The sequence below is a fragment of the Polypterus senegalus genome, chromosome 2 (assembly GCF_016835505.1).
Source record: "Polypterus senegalus isolate Bchr_013 chromosome 2, ASM1683550v1, whole genome shotgun sequence".
In the NCBI taxonomy this organism is placed as follows: domain Eukaryota; kingdom Metazoa; phylum Chordata; class Cladistia; order Polypteriformes; family Polypteridae; genus Polypterus; species Polypterus senegalus.
In genome coordinates this window covers 205,286,472-205,306,318 of record NC_053155.1, presented here as the reverse complement: position 1 = coordinate 205,306,318, position 19,847 = coordinate 205,286,472, and the positions used below count along the sequence as shown (strand labels likewise).

Sequence of the window (19,847 nt, the reverse complement as noted above, 5' to 3'; positions counted from 1 at the left end):
ATCCAATATTTCTGTATTCCAGAGACACCCCAGCATCTCTCTGGCTCTCTGCCCCACGAAAATAGAGAGAAGCATCCTAACTATTCTACTCCTGCTTAATACGATGATCTTTGGAAGGGGCTCAGTAATCAACCATAGGACTTCCTTTTTTTATAGTACCAACACTTTTAGGTCCATCCATTTGTTGCGAGACAACCAATGACATTTCTACGTCTGACATGCCTTAGCCAGACAGGCAAGTTCTAGCAACATTTGTGGGTTGTGTAGAAATATGCAATCAAAAAATGTTAATCTCTTTAATGGTGACTTTGACAAAATCTATTAAAAAATGACAGTATTATATTTTAAATAAATGCCCAATAAGACAGAAAGTGAAACAAATGTTTCATTCCACATACCAAGGAAGAAAAAATAATTTCCTGATGGTAACTTTTTTTTTGTAACATCTCATTCAGTCTTCTTTAATAACCTTCATCATTATATATAAAGCTGGTGACTGGAGGAGTAAGATGGATAAATGAGGAGAATGCCCATTCAGGCACCTATCTTACACTCTGATAATCTAGTTCATTTCTCTTGGTTGACATCAGACCAAAAATAACATTAAACAGTAATAAACTCTTTACAGCAAACCTTTCATTCCATGGTTCTCAAGCACCTAGCCTAATCTATCAATCCATTTACTGCACAATAAAAGGTGAGAAACCCATTACAGCAGATTGGTGTATCCTAGCATGTGGTATATGACAGACACTGAATTCATCACTCAGTACTATTGTCAAACACCCCTTTCTTACAGCTTTCCAAGAGCTGGATCACCAGGTGGTCATCTCATATTATATGCTTTTAGTCAACCGAAAACTAGACCTAAAAACTCATGTTTCTAAAAGTTATTCTTCAAGGAGAAATAAAGGGCCTACATGATAAAAAAAAAGAAAATAACTGAGTATATTTGCATCATTGATGTCTGTTATGGCTATAAACATTAAGTGCTGCGCAAAGTGTAGTAACAGAATGATTTCAACTGTAGCTCTTTTTGTGTTTTGAAGGAAAACATAAAAGTATAGTATAACGTAGAAGAGAACATCTAAAGGTGATTTATCCAAGAGTGAAAGTCCATGAAATGTGAAAACAATGAAACACTTGCTGAGTTATGTGCAGTGTCCTTAGACAGGAGTGGGTTATCTTGTATTGTTTTGGTTGGCTGGCCCTAGAAAAATATTTTTAAACAGTAAATTAAATTTAAAGTTTATGGGATAGGGAGCTCATTAGAATGAATCAAAAATTATACAAGTGTGGGAAGAAGACAAATTAAAGTAAACATCCATCCCATCCATCTACTGTCTAATCTGCTTAATCCTTATTCATAGTCACATAAAGATAGGAATTATTCTGACAGCATCAAGTTCAAATGTTTCACATGACACATTCGCTTATGCTAAACCAGTTTAAAGTTGCCTATTAACCTATGCTGTATGTATTTGTGATGTGCGAGGAAAAAATCAAGAAGTCTCAGGAAAACAAAAAAACACATACAAACACCAAATGTAATTTAATATAAGTGTCTGGAAATGGAAGAGAGAATATCATGGTGCAGATCAAATCTGTAATCCTTAGTCTACAGTACTTAATACATTACATTTAATAGAAAGTAACACTTTATAAGAATTAACAAAAAACATAAGATAAAGAAAGCATCTATTTGACAATTGATGCTAGAGATTATTGTGAGATTAACCAATAAGTAAAGTGGCTGAACTTGTACTGGACTTTAGTTGTAGAGTGGGAGCATAACTCTTGGATAAAGCCTTCAATTTACTATTTAGCCTATGGTCACTAGCTCTGGGAATTAATCAAAATAATGAAATTTTGAGTATAAGCAATTGAAATGTGGTTGCTGAGCTGAATTTTTGATATCACTGTCTCTAATAGGGTGAAGAGCTCAACAATAGTGAGGGACTGTAGCACAGAACTGCTGCTTCTCTGGTTAACCACATCTACTGTACATGTAGTTAGGATATTCACAAGAGGTGAAATAGTCACATGCTACTGTCAGAAGACCACAGAAGACCTGTGACAGATATAGGATAGGCTAGCAGGATTACATTTCTCAAATGACATGAAAATGTCTGAAATGCCTCTAGAGGAACTGAAAATGTGTTGATGGTTGGGTGGCCTAATCAGTATACTTGAGGTTGTTGTCATTGTGACTCTTACCAGGAAAAAATTATAAAAGTCGTCATCATCATAAGTTTTATGCCACATTTCTTGGCGAACCTGGGTTGGGCAATTTACCCCAAATGCCACGTCTCCAAAATCAATGATCCTGTGTGTCCATACAGGTCAAATCCCTAGTTTCTATATCTTCAGTCACTTTGTCTATCCGCTTTTTTCAAGGCCTGCTTCTCTGGCGCCTCCCATCTTTGATCATAAACATACATTTCTTGACCCAGCCATTTTAGTCCTTACTCAGATAGATAGATAGATACTTTATTAATCCCCAGGGGAAATTACATGTCCATACCATTGAGGTTGCTTCCTACACAGGACAGACCCAGTAGATTTCATGGCTACCCTATCCCTTAGGTTTTCACTTCTATTCCTACCTGCCAACAAAACATTGCACATCTACCTAATCATTTTCATTTCTGTCGTTTCTAATTTCTTCAGATTCTCAGTCGTCAGAATGCAAGCCAAGTACAGCTTACCTTTCATTCTCATTGATGCTGAAGTAAGAAGTGTAAGTAGGTCCCTAAATTTCTTCCACCCATACCTTATCCTGGTCTTGAGCACTAAGTCCATTCCTCCCACTGAACGCACAATTGCCTAGACTACCTTAACACCACTGCATCTAGCATGGAGCCATTTCTCATACTTTACACAACTAATAGGATTTCTACCTACTGCTTTACCACAAACACCACACAGTCACTTAGCAGACTCCTCTTTAGCACATTGCTTATCAATAACCTCCACCACATTAGTGTTCCTTACATTCACTCTCAAACCTATGTCACCCACCCTACTCTGCCAGTTACAAATCTTCTCCGTTAGCTTGTCTTTAGTCTTGGCCTTCAAGACTAAGTAATCAACGAACAGGAGCTCCTTGGGTAGGTTTGGCATGGTTTGGTATTTATAAAAAATCCTTTTGGTGAAATCTGTCTCTTCAAGTCAGAGTTTTATCAAAATTTCTTTTCCTTGAGCTATCTGAGATATTTTGAGATTTTAAAGGCATTTTTGAATTTATAAAGCCAATACCCCTTTTAGATCTGTGTAGGCTTTGGCCAGCATATATATATATGCCAGCAGATTTTGTGGTCAGGCTGCCAGGGATGAGGTCTACTCTGGGTAGGCTAAGGAAGATCCCAGCCTAGTTTTTCATTTTTTTATGATGCCTCACACCCTTTTTGCCATGTCTGGGACTTTTCTGTAAATATTACTGTACATATCTAGTTCTCAAAAACAAAAGTGTGCATTCATTTTAACATTGCAATGTGTTTATTCAGCAGATCTCTGAAAACTCCAGTTACAGTACACTGTTATACCACATCAAATTATGCAACAGTGTCTCTTCTACCCTTTAAGCGTAAAAAACTACTGTTTTAATACAAGAAAAATGTATTTAAATGTTGCTCAATTTTGCAATAGCTGGATTTTTTATATCTTAGGTATTATCAAGTGCAGTCATTTTGTGACATGCCATTCTTTAAAGTCAGAGGCTTTCAGGTAAAAATCAATATAGCTTGTTTTGTGTTTGTAAAACTTTTGAATGAAAAGACAACATGATTTAGTCAGCAAATTGTCACACCATGCATGACATTCCCAAGGCCAAAAGAGAAGTATTCAATTAAATAAAACAGACTATTTTTTGAGGCAGGTAAAGAAATTTTGTGTACTCTGCTTTTTAAAGCTAACAGCAGGAAGTCGCCAATATCTATAATTCACATCGATGGACAAACTGAGGCTGTTTGAAAACAAGTTTATTTTAAAAAATAATAATAAAAAAAGAAATTTCAGATCTGAAGATCTAAAGTTCTTCGATCTACCATATTACTCCATAGCTTTTATTAAAGAGCTACATATAACAAAGGGGAAGAATCCTGGGTCTTTTATTTAATAATGAGTATTAATAGAAGAGTTGCCATTAACAAATCTTTCTGGCACCCAATTAATATAGAAGAGAACTGGATAGTTGCATACATTGATACAGTGCACAACAATGGAGATAATGCACACCGTCTATCCATTGTCCAATCCAACTCACGATCACTGGCAGCCATTGCCTACACAAGGCAGGAATCAACCACAGAAAGGGCATTTGGCTGTCAAGGAGCATACTCATGTTCACACCAAATCTTACTCATCTGCTTTTAATTTAAGGTCACTAGTTAGCCTAAAAGAAATCTTTGGGACAAAGAGGAAAAACCTTTGGACGTTTGGAGAAAAACACACACACAAACAGATAGAGACTTAAACAAGTCATTTCTGACGCTCATTAATACCTTAGTATTTCTTCAAGTGCATAGGAATAAGGGATTCTATTAGCATTCCATTCATTTTATTTTCTTTTTAATATAATTTAATAGCAGAAACATTATTTGGATTCAGAAACTCACATTATTTTCCAAAACACAGGGTTGTTCTTTGTGGAGTTTTCTTTTTCCCCTCAGACTTGTGAAGGCTTCCACTTAGTAATTCACAGTATGTTACTTAATTGGCTTAATGTGTGTGTGTTCTGCATCCTATGCCATTCTGCGCCAGTTTTTACCTGGCAACACCATTAAATTATGCTACAGTAATAATCATTTCTCTCTCAATTCTCTTGTTTATTTTTTTTTTACTCCTGCCTATGGTCAGGCATAAGCTAGTGAGATGTAGTAGTAATGAAGGAAAATATGTTGTTTACTAGAAAAAAACTATTGTGATGTTCATGGTCATTGCTCACTGCTCAGAAACATTTATTTCTTTTTTAGTATTTGTTGCATTCCGTTGAGGAATAGTAAAGTTGCTCTTTGTTGGTTCTTTTACTCTTTCCAGAGTTGCAAGCAAAGACACATGTCCACGATTGTTTTTAAAATGAACCTTTTTTTTCTGACTTCTTGATGGACTTTCAAAAGCAATTTTTCAGATTTATACTATAAAGACTCTTGTACAGGGGTGATTTTGTTAATTTGACATTACCTGGTGTTATACGCCTATTAAAAAGAGTAATACACGATAAAATTATACTCCTTTTTTTTTGGTATCAACAACAAAAAACCTACACATTGGGTATTTCATATTGCAGCATCTACTGACTGAGCTTACAAACCAGAAAAGAAGGACGCTAATTTAACAAGTTTTTCAATAAAATACAGGAATCAGCTACTCTTTCAGAAATAATTTGAAGTACAAGCCTGCAGCTGTAGCTGCTGTAGAAATTTGTTCTAACAAACTTGCTTTAAGTTGCCAGCTGGTTAAGAAGAAAAGGACAAACATGATCCTAGCAAGCAATTAGACAAGTAGATGGTAAGCAAAGTTTGTAAATAAGAACAACAGAAAGGCTTCTATAAAGTGATTTGTCTGGAGCCAGCAGGGTTAGTTCAGTAGAAACACCATGCAGTTTATTGTTATTGAATACATTTGAAAGTTTTTAAATGAAATGATATGATATTGTGAATGCAATCTCAGTCTTGCTTTATCAGGTGACAGATACATTTTCTTGTGAACTTTTCTCAAATGTTTTTTTGCAAATCTGTGGAAAGTAAAGTGCTATTTGAATATCTTTTTTTTTTTGTCTTTTACACTTCATTTTTATAAATAGAATTTGTTTGTTAATCGTATAACATTTGCTGTTTTTTTTTTTTTAAATCCCATCACAGGGCTTGCCAGAAGTAATAAAAACATTAATGTTCCTTTTCAAATGCAGTGTTTCATGCAAAGTATTTTATAAAGGGAACCATTTTTTACTGAAAACTTATATAATTCAGCTATTAACATGACTGTCTATACCGATCTTTGAAAAGTCAACTCTTCAGATTTTGGTGATGCATTTCTTGATTTCTATTTTTTTGCATTCTTATAGCTCATAAAAGATAAGATTCCTCTTCCTCACTCATACATCAAAAGTTGCCAATTTCTTCAATATGACAGCTGTGTATATTTTTCAAGTGAGTCCTGCAGCATCACACGTTCTTGTGAGAAAGATGAAAATTGAAATGGATGACACAGTAAACTCTGGGTTTGCTGTAAAGACAGGCAAACCTAAAGACAGTTCAAATTCAGCAGAGAAAAACAACTGAATGGAAAGATTACCCTGGCTAATGGGAGTAGCAAAGGTTTAAGGAAAGTGTCAAAGGTAATATTCCTTTTTAATTCTGTCTTTTACTAAACATTTTAATTCTGTATTTTTTGAAAAATGGATCTTAGTGTTATGAGAGATAACCTCTATTCATAGTGTACACTATAACTTGATTTTTGGGACATTTTAGTGTCATTAAGATATTAGATTAAACTAATATAAATTAAATTAGGCTCAATTAGATATGCGTTTTTTTGCAGATACTAATAAAATTTAATATTAATAATAATATCAAACTTGCATAATTCAGTTGAGAGTACCAGATGCATGAGCCTATCTCTGCATCAGTAGCAGAATCTAGGCAATCCCAGGGCTCCCTGTGACGATCAATTGGATTAAGGAGGAGCCCTGGAGGATAAATGGATGAACCTTAGACAGAAAAGTGGGATCTGAAGTGCACTATAATTGAGTATAAATTAACATACAGGTGTGGTATGACCCGCATAATGAGGAAACTGAGCAAGCTGTTTGGGTCTCTCCAGTTTTATTCCTAAAATGTCAAGTTATAACCTGAATGGCAGCTAGGCTAACTTCCTCCGTGAATTTAAATGTAGAATAATGAAATACTATCAGTTATAGTATGTAGAGCACACATAATCTTTTATGTTTGTATTATTATAAAGTGACAGTAAAGCATGTTAGTTTTACTTAAGAAAGATCAAAGACTGACCACAGAAGATTAAACCGAGTCTAATTTTATTGTTACTTTTATTGTACTGGTATTGCCTAGCATATTTATTGTTCAAGTTTGTCTACTAATTACGCTTTATAGTGTCAATAAACAGTATAAGTTGTTAATAAACATAAGAGGTTGTTAACATTCAAACTTTAAGTGGAGCTCATGCCTAGACAGCATGATTGGTTTAATATATGTAGTAGGCAACCATAAAACAATAAATTAAAGTGTTATTGCCATCGGGAGGATGATACAAAACTTTTCAAAGTCCTCGGTTTAACTCGGATTTCATGCTTAAATCAAAGTGGAAAAAGAAATGTGCTCTATAGAAGAATATGCCTTACAAATAAAATTTTAGTGATTGTATATGCTTGTAGGAAAGTAAAATAAATATACTTTTGTTATGTATAACCATTGCTATATGTGTGTTTATGTATGCAAATATTACCCCACCAGCACATGATTGAGGCACTGTGCAGCCAGCTGTGTTGTTTGAATGAAGGTGGGTGCCCAAGCTGTCCAGGATACTTACTGTGGCGAATCTGCTGGAACAGGACCTGGAAACAATGAAGAATGACTTAAGGACATCTATGTTAGGTAGAATGCGCAGTGGGGACTGGGTGGTCTTTTGGCCTTGTATTTCCGGCAGATTTCGTTATTAACTCCAACTTATCAGGAAGTTATTTTCGCTCTTTCTGTCTTCCTGGTTATCTGGTCTCATCATCATACCTTTTAGAGACTTACAATTCAATATTATTTTATAGACTCAACTTTTCTACTAGTTATATATCTATGTTATGTAAGCCTGTATCGATTTACTTTTTGTTACTTATTTTTTATTATTTTTGCCAAATTTTAATTTATTTTATTGGTATCTTGTATAGCATTTTGAGCTAGACTCTGTGTATAAAAATGAGCTAATAAAAATAAACGGTGTTGTTGTAAGGTTTGACAGTTTACTGTTTTTGTATTGTAGTGGCAAAAATGTGAAATAGCTCAGATCAAGTACTCATTGAAGAGCTTGATGCAAGAATAAACTGAATTAAATAAAAAGAAAGTATTGCTAATGTTGACAGACAAAACAGTTTCCGAAAAAACAACAAAACACATTATTGCATTTAAATTATTATTCTACCGATTGCAAAAATATTTGTTAACCAATGTGGCAGGCCCGGCCGGGATGCCCCTGCTGTATATGTTCCAGGGGAGCAACCATGGGCAACTCAGTACCTTCCCCGGGATGCTGGGTGGCAGACTTCCTGGCCGGCAGTGATGCCTCAACCCCCCGCAGAGTTTCATGGGAGATGGAGTCCTCAACAGCCCGGTTGGAAGCTGGGGTGGCCGCCAAGGGGTGCTACATGGATTCCACAGCACAGCTGGACAATTCTTCAGCCCCACCCGGAAGTGCAATTGGAACCAGGTGGTCAAGCACCTGGAACACTTCCGGGTGGGCTATAAAAAGGACCGGCAACCACCACTCAGGGCCAGAATCGGGAGGAAGAATACAAGGTTGCCTGGGAGGAGTGGTGGTGTCTTCTTCTTCTTTATTCCATAGCTGGCACTTGGAAAGGGGGTCGACCTCTTAGCCAATACGCTGCTGTTGGTGCCACTGGATTCTGTGCTCTATTCACCACACTTTTCCATTGTAGTCGATCGGTTGCGATGGTTCTTGCTTCGATTGTTGTCAGTCGCTGGTTCTTTAGGTCGTTCTCTACGTGTTTCAACCATGTCATCTTCGGTGCTTGTTATTGTATCCTCCAATCAGGAAGGCGTTTTCTCCATAGGAGTTTGTGCGGTAGTCGATTTTCATCCATTCTACAGACGTGGCCGAACCATCTTAATCGACATTTTTGAATTTCCTCCGCGATCGGTGCCTGTTGATCGCACCATTCTATGATTGTCTCGTTTTGGGGGTGGTCGCGGAGTGAGACACTGAGAATCTGTCTCAAGCATCGCATTTGGAAGGTCTCAAGCTTGTTGAGGTCCAGCTTGAGCAATGTCCATGTTTTCGATCCATAAAGAAGAATTGGAAGGATCAGTGTCCTATATAGGCGTATTTTGGTTTTGATCGTAATATTCGCCCGCTTCTATATGCACCACTTGAGTGAAGCAAATGCTGCTGTTGCCTGGCCGATCCGGCTGTGAACTTCGGCTGCTGACGCTGCTTTCTTCTCTGTGACCAGTGATCCCAAGTACTTGAACTGTGGTACCTGCTCGATTCGAGTTCCATCAAGCTAAGCTCTGGCTTCTGATCCGTCTGTTGTAAGTACTTTGGTCTTATCCACGTTGATTCTCAATCTGTATGACTGTGCAATGTGGGAAATGTCATACAAAGTGTCCGTTGCTTCAGTATACGTGTCGGCGAAAACAGCACTGTCATCGGCGAACATCAGATCGGTTAAGAAGTTTGTGTCGTCGTATCAAACTCCGTGTCGCCCATCGAATGCTTTTCGCATAATCTCGTTGATCACAATGTTGAAAAGAAGCGGCGAGGCAACGTCTCCTTGCCGGACTCCAGTTCGAATCGGGAACTCCTCAGACATATCATTCTGGATACGGACACTGCTGGTTGAGCCGTCGTATAATGCTTAAGAAGATAAATGATTTTCAGCGGCACATGTTCGATCTCTAGGGCTCTCCACAAACTGGTCCAATTGATGCAATCGAAAGCAGAGGAAGAGTGTTTGGGCTATGTATATTAAGTGCTTTTGGGACTGTGTTGTGGCTGCAGAGTTCAAGGAGAAGACGTGCCCTCCAGCTGAAGAAAAATAAAAAGCCTGTGTCTTTTTACACGTGCCTCAGTATGAATCTGTGCCGGGTCGGGCGCTATATAGTGTCTAATTCACATCAGATATCAGTTTTACCAAACTGTGTACTCTATACTATATCATAATGTGGTTTGCAGTGGCAGGTTGCTGAATTCTACTAACAGGCCCAATTTTCAGGCTCATTACATTGGCAGCAGACTCATAAACAAGAAAATAGATCCTTGATAACAACAATGTATTCTTAAAAGAGTAAGACCATTTAGATGTGATTACGCTTAAACAATGTACTAGAAGTATATCCTAAATGGATAATCTTTTATGCTTTGCTTTAATATGGCTAATCAAGGGTAGCACATTTACTCTGTGGAGTTTATTGCTGATTCACTATTGCAGAGACCTGGGGTCAAATACCAGCTTGGTTACTTGCTGTTTGCCATTTTTAAGACCTCCTTCTGATTGCATGGGTTTTTGTCCAAGGGCTCAGATTTTCACTTTACATTATGAAGATGTATTTTAGGTTAAATGGTGGCCTTGAATTGGAAAAGTATAAATAAGAGTTGGTGTGCCTTTTCCGTGGACTGATTCCTGCCATGTGCAGGCAAAGGCTCCCTGTGACCATGACTTGGATTAACTACATTTTACAATGGATGGAAGGGATGCATTATACTCATTGATCTAGACCATATCAATGTATGTGACTCTCCAGTTCTTTTCCATATTAGTTGAGTGCCAGAAAAGATTTGGTAATGATTTTTTTATATTAATATTCAGAATTAAAGAATACAGTAGAAGACCCAAGATTCTTACACCTATGACATGTTTAACTCATTTATTAAAAAGCTACCAAGAAATATGGTAGATAGATGTTCGAACCTTCAAATCTGAATAACTGAATAGATGATAAAGAGCTTTTGTTATGTTTAGCTACATTGTAGAGTAAGTGTCCTTAATTCTGTTTTAGACATCATATTTGTTTCAGAAAGGTGTTATTTTAATGTTGTTGAATTTTTTTTCTTTATGTGATTAAACACATTTACAGTATATCATCTTTTATTGTGCTGGAAGATTACTCTTACTGTTTGACTTGGCTTATACCATACTGCTTTTTGCAGTTTTTCTCTTAGGTTTGGCTATAACCCCACATGTTATTTATGATACATGACTGGTTAATTCCCTTTCCAGCCTTTTCCACTTTCTAGGTTCATGGGACGTTCATACCTGTTCTGCCCACATTGAGGACGGGAGAAATACCAAAGAACAGGGCTCTGCTCCACCCCCTCACTATGGGAAACATAACAGCTTCCCATTGAACTGACATGCAGGTCTTTGAGATGAAAGAAGAAAACAGGTAATGGAAAAAACTTAATGTAATAAAGTAACAATGTAAATCCTCAATATACTGTAGATGACAAATAACAATCCGAAGTGGGCCACTGTAAAAAAGTCTCACCAATGTTTTACGTTTACATCTAACTAAACCCCAGATATCTTCACTTACATGTACCAGCCTCTGTTAGTGCACAGTGGAGTCCATCCTCACTGACTGCATGACATCCTGATACAGCTCAGTACCACAAATCAATACAGATGATGGTAGAATTCTTTTTGCTTTTATGTTTCAATAGTCATGGACTCGCAGACCTCTTGGAGAAGTACAGCCCTCGTGTGATGGGCAGCCTCTCACAATTCAGCTGAAGGAGATGCTATGTGAGAGGCATCACACTGGAACAGGCCCACAGCTGGAGTCGTACCAGGATCCTTACCCAGCTGGATCGCCAGTGTAATGGAAGGTTACGGTAGGGCAATTTATTCTGGGCATTGTCTTCCCCAGCACACCAAAGTGCAGCTCCACTGGGGTACAGCACCACCACAGATTCACTCAGGGCACATTGGGAATTGTAATTCTCTTGCACAGTACTATTGGGTTCCGTGGTTCTAATTAGTCGGGCTCTAACCTCACCTAGAAGTGCTTCACAGTCTTGGGACAGCAGAAGTGCTCTCTGGTTCTACTTAAAAGGAGCTGCCTACCTCAACACAGTGAGCCAGAGTTGGGAGGAGGAAAATGAAGCTTGCTGGAGGAGTGGAGGATAGGTGACAAAGATACAGAGAGTAGAGAACAGAATATGAATGTGGTGTGGAAAACACTTACTTGTAAAAGAGTTTTGCACAATTAAATCCTAGTGAATTTTTGTCTGAGCCTTTGTGTCGGGAGTTTGGGAAGCTGAAGCACTCTGAGGGGACCGCAATAAATATATATAAAATATAGTGTCAAAAACACCTAAAGTATGTACATTATTAATACATTCAATGAGTGATTGTTTGTATTGAAATGTTGTCAGAAATCTTTTAGAGCTGTAAGGCAGAAGTTCTGATAACTGCACTGCCCTTTTTACGTCTGGTCACATACAGTTTAATGTGAGAAGCATTTATTGTGTTTGCCATGTCTGTCCATTTGCATGGCACAGCTCCCAGTAGACCAATTTTGTTTGATGTTGGCACACTTATTCTTCAAGTAAATTTTCACGAAAGGCCTATATTCATTGAACTATCTAGAATAGAGCGTACTGTACAAATTGTTGAAATTTCAAAATCAGGCACAGAAAAGCATTTGCAAATTTATGAACTCATCTATCTTAAAGCAGAGGAACTATTCTGCATGGCTTTAAATTAATTCACAGTTTCAAATTTTCCTTTGGAGAGGCTACTTCAAACTTGTATATTTTGTACATTTTCCTCTTTTATTGGTATGGAAGCTGCTATTAAATGGCAAAGCAGATTCCCAAAACAAGTTATCAAATGACAGGAGAGGTGCATGTGCATAAGACGCTTGTACACAAGCTCAAGCCTCCTTCTGCTTGAGGTGAGTTTATCATAAAAGTAAATAAGAAGAAGAAGAAGAAGCAGCAAACAATCACTTGAATAAAATTAATACAAAAGGAAAGGAATTAGGTAACTGTCACCCTTCAGGCAGAAAGTGAACAAATATGTACTCACTGTTTACATTACCCCTCATGGCTGCATTATCTACAATTTTTAAATTTCTCTGACAATATCATTTATGAGCAAAACTCCAGATTTGCTTCCATCATTGTCTGAATCTGCCATTTCAATTTGACCTTGGGGCTTTTAACACTCCATCTGGTACTCCTCAGAAAAATGTTTAAGAAATCTGAACTACAGTTAGTCACAGACCCTCCACAACCAGCAACTAACAACAGGACTTCTGTTAATGCCATTTTTACATGATTTGGATTGGAATCTGCCATCTGTGAAAGCCATTGAGCCACCACAAGCCTGTTTGTAAAGCACTGTTAAAAGCCATGTTTTTAATGTAGTCCCGTTAACTGCATTCTATTATCATTGTTATTTTTGAATATGACGAACTTTACAAAAACATTTAGGAAACTCTTTTAATTAAGTAATGAATATACTTAAAATGCTCCAACTTTGAAATCAGCTAACTAATGCACCCGAATGTTATGCCATTTGTACATTATCAAACTTGATTTATTTGTTGATAGCATTTATTCATTAGTTTAGGGTAATTTCTTTCACATTTAATTTGTTCAAAAAGAAAAATACTGAATTAGTTGGAAAACAGGAGTGTTAAGAAGTTAAAAAGTATGGAAAGTACTTTGAAACATTCCTGACATTTACAACACAGCTGCACATCTGACAAGACTTCATCCTGCCAAATAAACAACCATCAGAATTTAAATAAAATCCCCTGAGTGCAATAATTTCCTCCTAACACACCAGGCTACTTGTATTCATCCATATTGAGCAGACTGTCAGCACTTAAACTGAGGCTTATACTTTATAACTTTAAGAAGGCATCAGCTGAATAATCCAACAATCAGAAGTAATCACAAATATAATATGCATGTATTGAGTTAATATCAATATAAAAATAAATGCAAACAATACCAAGCATCTTAACAAGTAAAATAAATGCAGTAAGTATTTTGTTCTAGAAGTCCAAAGTACCTATCCTATACTGAATTGTACCCAAAACATGACTAAAAAGTAAAAGGATGGAGATACAAAAAAGCAAAGAAAGAAAAGATGTTTCCATCAAAAACAAAATTTCAACTCAAGATGCACAATAGTACATTCCCTTAGCTTTACTTGTTCATATAATCTATAACTTGCTGGTTTTAAATTTCATGGTACATTGATACACAATACTGTGCTCCCTCTAGCATCAACATTACTTTTTCACAAAGTATACATTTCTGCATGTATCCTGTTAACAAGACTTGCAGATATCTACCTGAAATTGCACTTTTCACAAAAAATGGTTTAGACATTTCATCATTTAAAACCAGCAAAATAATTTCCAAAAGCATTCAAGAAAGGAGATGGAAACTGTCCCCAGAATGACCTAATCCAAATTGTATATCAGACTTAAACAGAATGTTTAAGTATTTTTTAAGATTTAAGTATTGATGAGTCCTTAAGAAAATAAAATGTTTTAATAATAACAACAGAGTGTGCCTTTTTGGTTCAATTGTAATTTCTTGTGGGAGACAGATATTTACTATTATTTATAACAAAAATGTACTCTGTGCTCTGTTATGGATTGAGGTTAATTAACTGTTTTGCTTCTCTTTAAACACATAAAGAGTACATACTAAAAGATACCTAAAACAGCTTGCCACTCAGGACTTTTAACCCATAATTTTTATTTAGCAGATATTTATAAGACAGTAAATAGAAGCCTATGAAAATTCCCTAAGAAAATACAGTACATTAATAATAAACAGCAGGTGGCATTTACTGTACAATAGGCTGAAGTAACACTTTCTTAATTGTTATCTTTTGCTAAAAAAAATCATTCCTTGTAACTTTGATGCACATTACCTGTGCCCAGTGACTGTTGGCCTCTTTAAGTTCAACCTGTAATTTCTTTTGTTCTTCAGGTGAAAGTGCTGTGCTTCCAAGAATGAGACTTCCAGTTTCATTCAGATGCTTTAGTGCTTTTTTGTGGGGTGGTAACTCTTCCACTCTTACCTTGAAACAAGAGAAAAAAATATATATGTATATATATATGTTAAAACAAAATGTTAGTGAAACAAAATGAAACTGAGACTTTTAACGTGGAACTTTCAAAGAATTTGATCTCAGTGCGTAGGCCTTGGTAGTGAGTGGCTTTCTGTCACCTCATATTTGGAGACTTACTATAGTAAGATGCACATGAATTTAGGGGGACATTTGAACTTGAGTCTTGCCTGCTGACCTTATTTTTGACATTTCTGTCCTCTAATTTTATTAATATGGCTGTCTCAGCTCAGATTTCACCCTTACTGTACTGTATTTGTGTTTCTTGAAACGTGTGTTTCTTTCTTAAATGTCCTAGAATTTAGATGTAGTTTCTTAGTAGATACAAAAGCAGATAAGTTAAATGCCACATATAACTGACAATAAATTCTCACTCTTTATATTTGTATCTGCAATGTGCATACATAATGCAGTGGTTAAACGCTGTTCTAGGAACTGTGGATGGAGTTAGCAACATGTATTTGCAGAATGTGCAGTAATACACCACAGTCTAACAAAAACGTATTACAGATTATATTAAGAATTAAGAGGAAACCTGAGTAGTATTGCATCCCTTTTGTAACAAGGAACCAATTAAGTATGTTTTGAATGTTAAATTATCTTTACTTTTATAGTTTGTGTTAATGTTAAGTACAAGAAATAGTACAAATTCAGAAAATTTGTTAACGAATGGCCTTTTTATTTCCAAGACTTAAAGAAAAAATGTGAAACACTGTATATTTCATGTTATTACATGTGAACATATTTACTGCGTGGATTCATATTAGAATTATTTTAAACATAGTCACATGTAACTTTGAGGAAAATATCAGCAAAATAATATGTTTTTGCATAGGTTTATGTTCCTAATGAGTTAGGAATTATCTCCAGAGCTTGTAATACAAGATGACTTATAACAAGAAGTAAGACAGTGTGTAGATTTGTGTTTATCTTTTTTTATTTATTGCACATTTATTTCTTTTACTTCTCATGATGGTGATAATTTTGATAGAAATCCTATTCTGTTGAGTATCAGAATAAACCACCAGTTAAATCAAAGAACTTTGTGGGTTTGGTTACTAGAGGAAACTACGCCAGCTTAAGACAAAGTGATGTTTATTCCTATTGGTGAAGCTCACATATGTTTTAGTGACGCACTTCTGAGACATTTAGGAAGGATTTCTAAGACACATGCTATTGTTGTATTGGGATTCCAACTAAGTAGGGAAAGTTAACAAAAAACTATTATTTCTATAAATTAATTACAAGCCTCTGTCATGCATGTGCATCTGAGGATCACCTTCCTGGCTTATCCTTGGTAAGCAATACCACCCCAGAGTGAGAGGGGGTGCTGTCGCTAACAGTATCATTTCTTTCTTTTCTTTCAGCACGTAAAAGATACCAAATGAGGCCAAATGACGTCTCCCCTTCTGGTCTGAGGACTGTATATTCGAGGCGTTCCTAGAAGGTGGCATCTCATTGTGGACTGACACTTGGCAGAGAGCAGAGACGGAGCTCTACTTCTGACCTGAGAACCCTGAGAAGTGATTACCTTGCTATTTCATTTTATATTTTTGTTGGTGCCTCAACATTTATTTTAGATCCTGTACCATACACTTCAATATCCTATATGAAAATACTGGCAACAGCACAGTAGCCCAAGATAGATGACAAAATGAGTTTCTTCACAGGAAATGAACTCAAGATTAGTGCTCCCAAACTCATCTGAAGAGATATGGTGGCTTGTTGTATATTCCTTACACAATATACATTATATAGATTTATTAAATAAAAACTATCTCAGTATATCTCTTTAATTAGTGTAGTGTTGATCATGGCATCTTCCCATTGGGATATTAAGCACAAAGGCTGTGTGGCTCTCTTTTAATTTTATGTTTCATTAGGCAATATAGCAACATGAAAAAAAAAAAGATTAATCAGGTCATATGAGGTCATTATAATTGTATAAAATTCACAATATTTGAATCTGACATACAGTTTAATAATGAGCCTTTGACATCTGTTATTCATAATGCCTATATACTAGTTTATATTAGATTGTAGTGCTCCCTGTGACCCTGAATTAGATTAAGCAGATTTGAAAATGTACTGTTTTCTTAGCACAGTGGTAGTCAGGAAAGTCAAGACTTTATTGAAAAGGAAGGAAAGCCTTCAGATAAACCAGCAGAACAGTTCAGGGTCTTCACTGACCTGCCCAAAATAGCTTTACCCCAAATCAGCTAGCTCCCCAACTATTAACTGCAGGCTTCAGCCCAAGCAGTTCCCGAAATGGAGAAGCTGGCTTTTAAAATTTAATATATATTTTAAAGTCACAAAATATCATAAATACATTACAACAGGGATAAACAGTGAAAAGTCCAGGTTGTAGAGACAAACCAAAACAATGAATCTTTATAAATGAATTTACTTATTCACAAAAATGCTCAAAAGAGCAAAAAGGAGTGGCCCGAAAGGCAATCAATAGTGAACAGATCTGAAATCACAATCCAGAAGAAGAATAAAAGGCCCAGAGATTAAAAATAACCAGGGAACCAGAAAATCTCATGCATTTAATTTTTTATGGAAACCTAAGGTGTAGTATCATAGAAAGTCTTGTGCATTCTGTTTTCATGTCATTACTTTGCTAGTGAACAGCTGGAAAACTATCCACAAACTTATCACAACCAAAGATTTTATGAAAACATGCTACAGCAGTCCATGCCACCACAGCTGGACTTGTTTGGGAAAGCATGACTTCCAGTGGGGTCCCAAAATACACAATGAGCTTTCAGAGATGACTAGCTCAGCGTTTCTCAACCTTTAAGTATTTGCGAACCGAGTTTTCATAACAGTTTTAATCGCGCCCCCCCCTAACATTTTTTAGAGGCATATTTTATTATACCTACTTAACCTTTATCGACATTTATCTAACTCTATATTTATTGTTCTAATATCAGAATGTAGTTTGAGTTAATTTGTTTTGGTTTCAACAGATGTTTTTTTTCATATTTTTGATTCTTGCTTTATTTTTTTCACATCTTCACGCCCCCATTTTTGTTACTTCGCACCCCCCTAGGGAGGCCCGCCCCACAAGTTGAGAACCACTGGACTAGGGGTTAATACAAATACTGGTGTATCATGCAGGAAGAGCCATCGTTATACTGTACATCTTCAATAGGCATTTCCTTGCACTAAAACACATAAGATAATAAGCTCCATGAATAGCACCCTTTGGCTGGGCAATAATCACTTGTTAGTAAGAATTGAAATTATGTTGACCAAAGATTGTTATAGGCCTATCCACAACCTGCTTAGAAAATATCATGTCAGCTGCATCTATCGTTGATCAATAAGAAATGTAAACAACCAACTTCCCATGCTCTGTGGAAAGACCAAACAACTGCACTAAAGGGAGAATGATAGTGGGAATGGCATGAATATATGCTGATATTCGTACAATACTGAATAAAGAGAAATAGTTTATGACAAACACTTTTTACACATTATTAACTGAGACACCTTTTTGCATAGACAAAACATATTGTTCCATATGAAATGGATACTCACTGAATTCCTGTCTATTAGTGGAACAGTTGCTGAAATATGGCAACACATTGTCCAAGGCAATTTATAAGGTAATGTTCTACTTTATGCAAAAATACTACATCTGAGCTTATCTGAGCATTCCTCACTATAATCATTCCCTTATTGATGCTTATTTTTTCCATTACGATTGCAAGATACTGGAAATTTGTTGAACGAGATTCAGTAGCTGCTGATTTATGATGCTACATATTGGTAAGACAAAAACCTGCATTACTTCTGAAATGTTAAATTCAGCATAGTGCAAAGGATTTGCATAAGCTAATGGCCAATTTCAGCCTAAAGTAGCAGATTTCCATGCCCTATTTGTCTGTAAATTGAAGACTATAATTTGGGCTTAAAATTGAAGATTGCACTGCTGGTACCGACCAGCTTGAAAAGCTCTCTTCTACTTGTTGGAATGCAATTATGAACCTACACCTTGGTTTACCAAATCAAGATATAAGATGGTTCTTACAATGTTACAGTATCTAACAAAATGCTATAAGACCAAATTAAAAACAGGATTTTCTGCTTATAGATGCAATAAGCAGAAATATATTTGGTTTGAATATGATCTAAAAATCAAAACACTGTTTAATACACACGCCATTCTTTTAATCATTTGACCAGATTTTGTAATATTATTCTATGTAAAATGCTTTGAGATAATGTTATTACAAAGGAAGCTGCTTTTCATTTGCCTATCATAGTGATAATTTGAAAAACACTGTGGTTAACAAATCAAGCCACCATAAACCCAACAACAAATCAGTCACTTCTAGTTAATTCTCAGGTTTTGCCAGGTCAGCTAAAATAGATGTAATGCTGCCAGTTTGGAACTATATCTTGTTATTTTCAAAGAGGGTCATATCTGTTAGACCCTCTGTAATAAGCACAAAGTGGGAATCCTCACTACATGCTCAAATAATCCCATTTGGTTCCTCTTGCCTTGGAGGAGCACCACTTGTTCTTTGAGGTCTTCTTATACTATTGAGTTACCAATTCTATCATGGATTGTAAGTCTGACATGCCTGCATAGGCTCCCCAATTAGTACACAGAGTTCATGACCATAGTTTAAAATGGTTATGTAGACTGACCAGTAAAACGCTTTGTGGGAGGACTTAGGTCTTGCTTCACCACCACACTCTGGTACATTGTTACTGCCCTAGTTTGTTGAGTCCAAAGTGACCGAACTCCTCCACTCTTTTCCAGAACAGGACCTCAGTTTGGCAGACTTTTATCCCAACCACAACACACGGAGAACAGAACGACAGTTTGATAAGGCTCATAGAACATCTGTAAACACCAGAATTGCAACTCATTGACTGTCAAAGTGTGAATTCTCAGTTGTGCCTTAATAGTGTTAATAATGTGTTAGTAATAGGCCCTTCAAAATTATAAAGAAGACAGCAAATAAAATGCCTTGTTGCTGGACTG

The 19,847-nt window shown here is 36.3% G+C and overlaps 1 protein-coding gene across 12 annotated transcripts in view; it reads right to left on the bottom strand.

The window, feature by feature from the left end:
* Window positions 1-19,847, bottom strand: part of dmd (dystrophin) — a 2,654,580-nt gene that overhangs the window by 1,011,737 nt on the left and 1,622,996 nt on the right. For all 12 annotated transcript variants that reach the window (XM_039745194.1, XM_039745193.1, XM_039745197.1 and 9 more), the window contains one exon: window positions 14,648-14,797. In XM_039745194.1, the coding sequence (XP_039601128.1) occupies window positions 14,648-14,797 (150 nt within the window). The remainder of the gene's footprint in view (window positions 1-14,647; window positions 14,798-19,847) is intronic.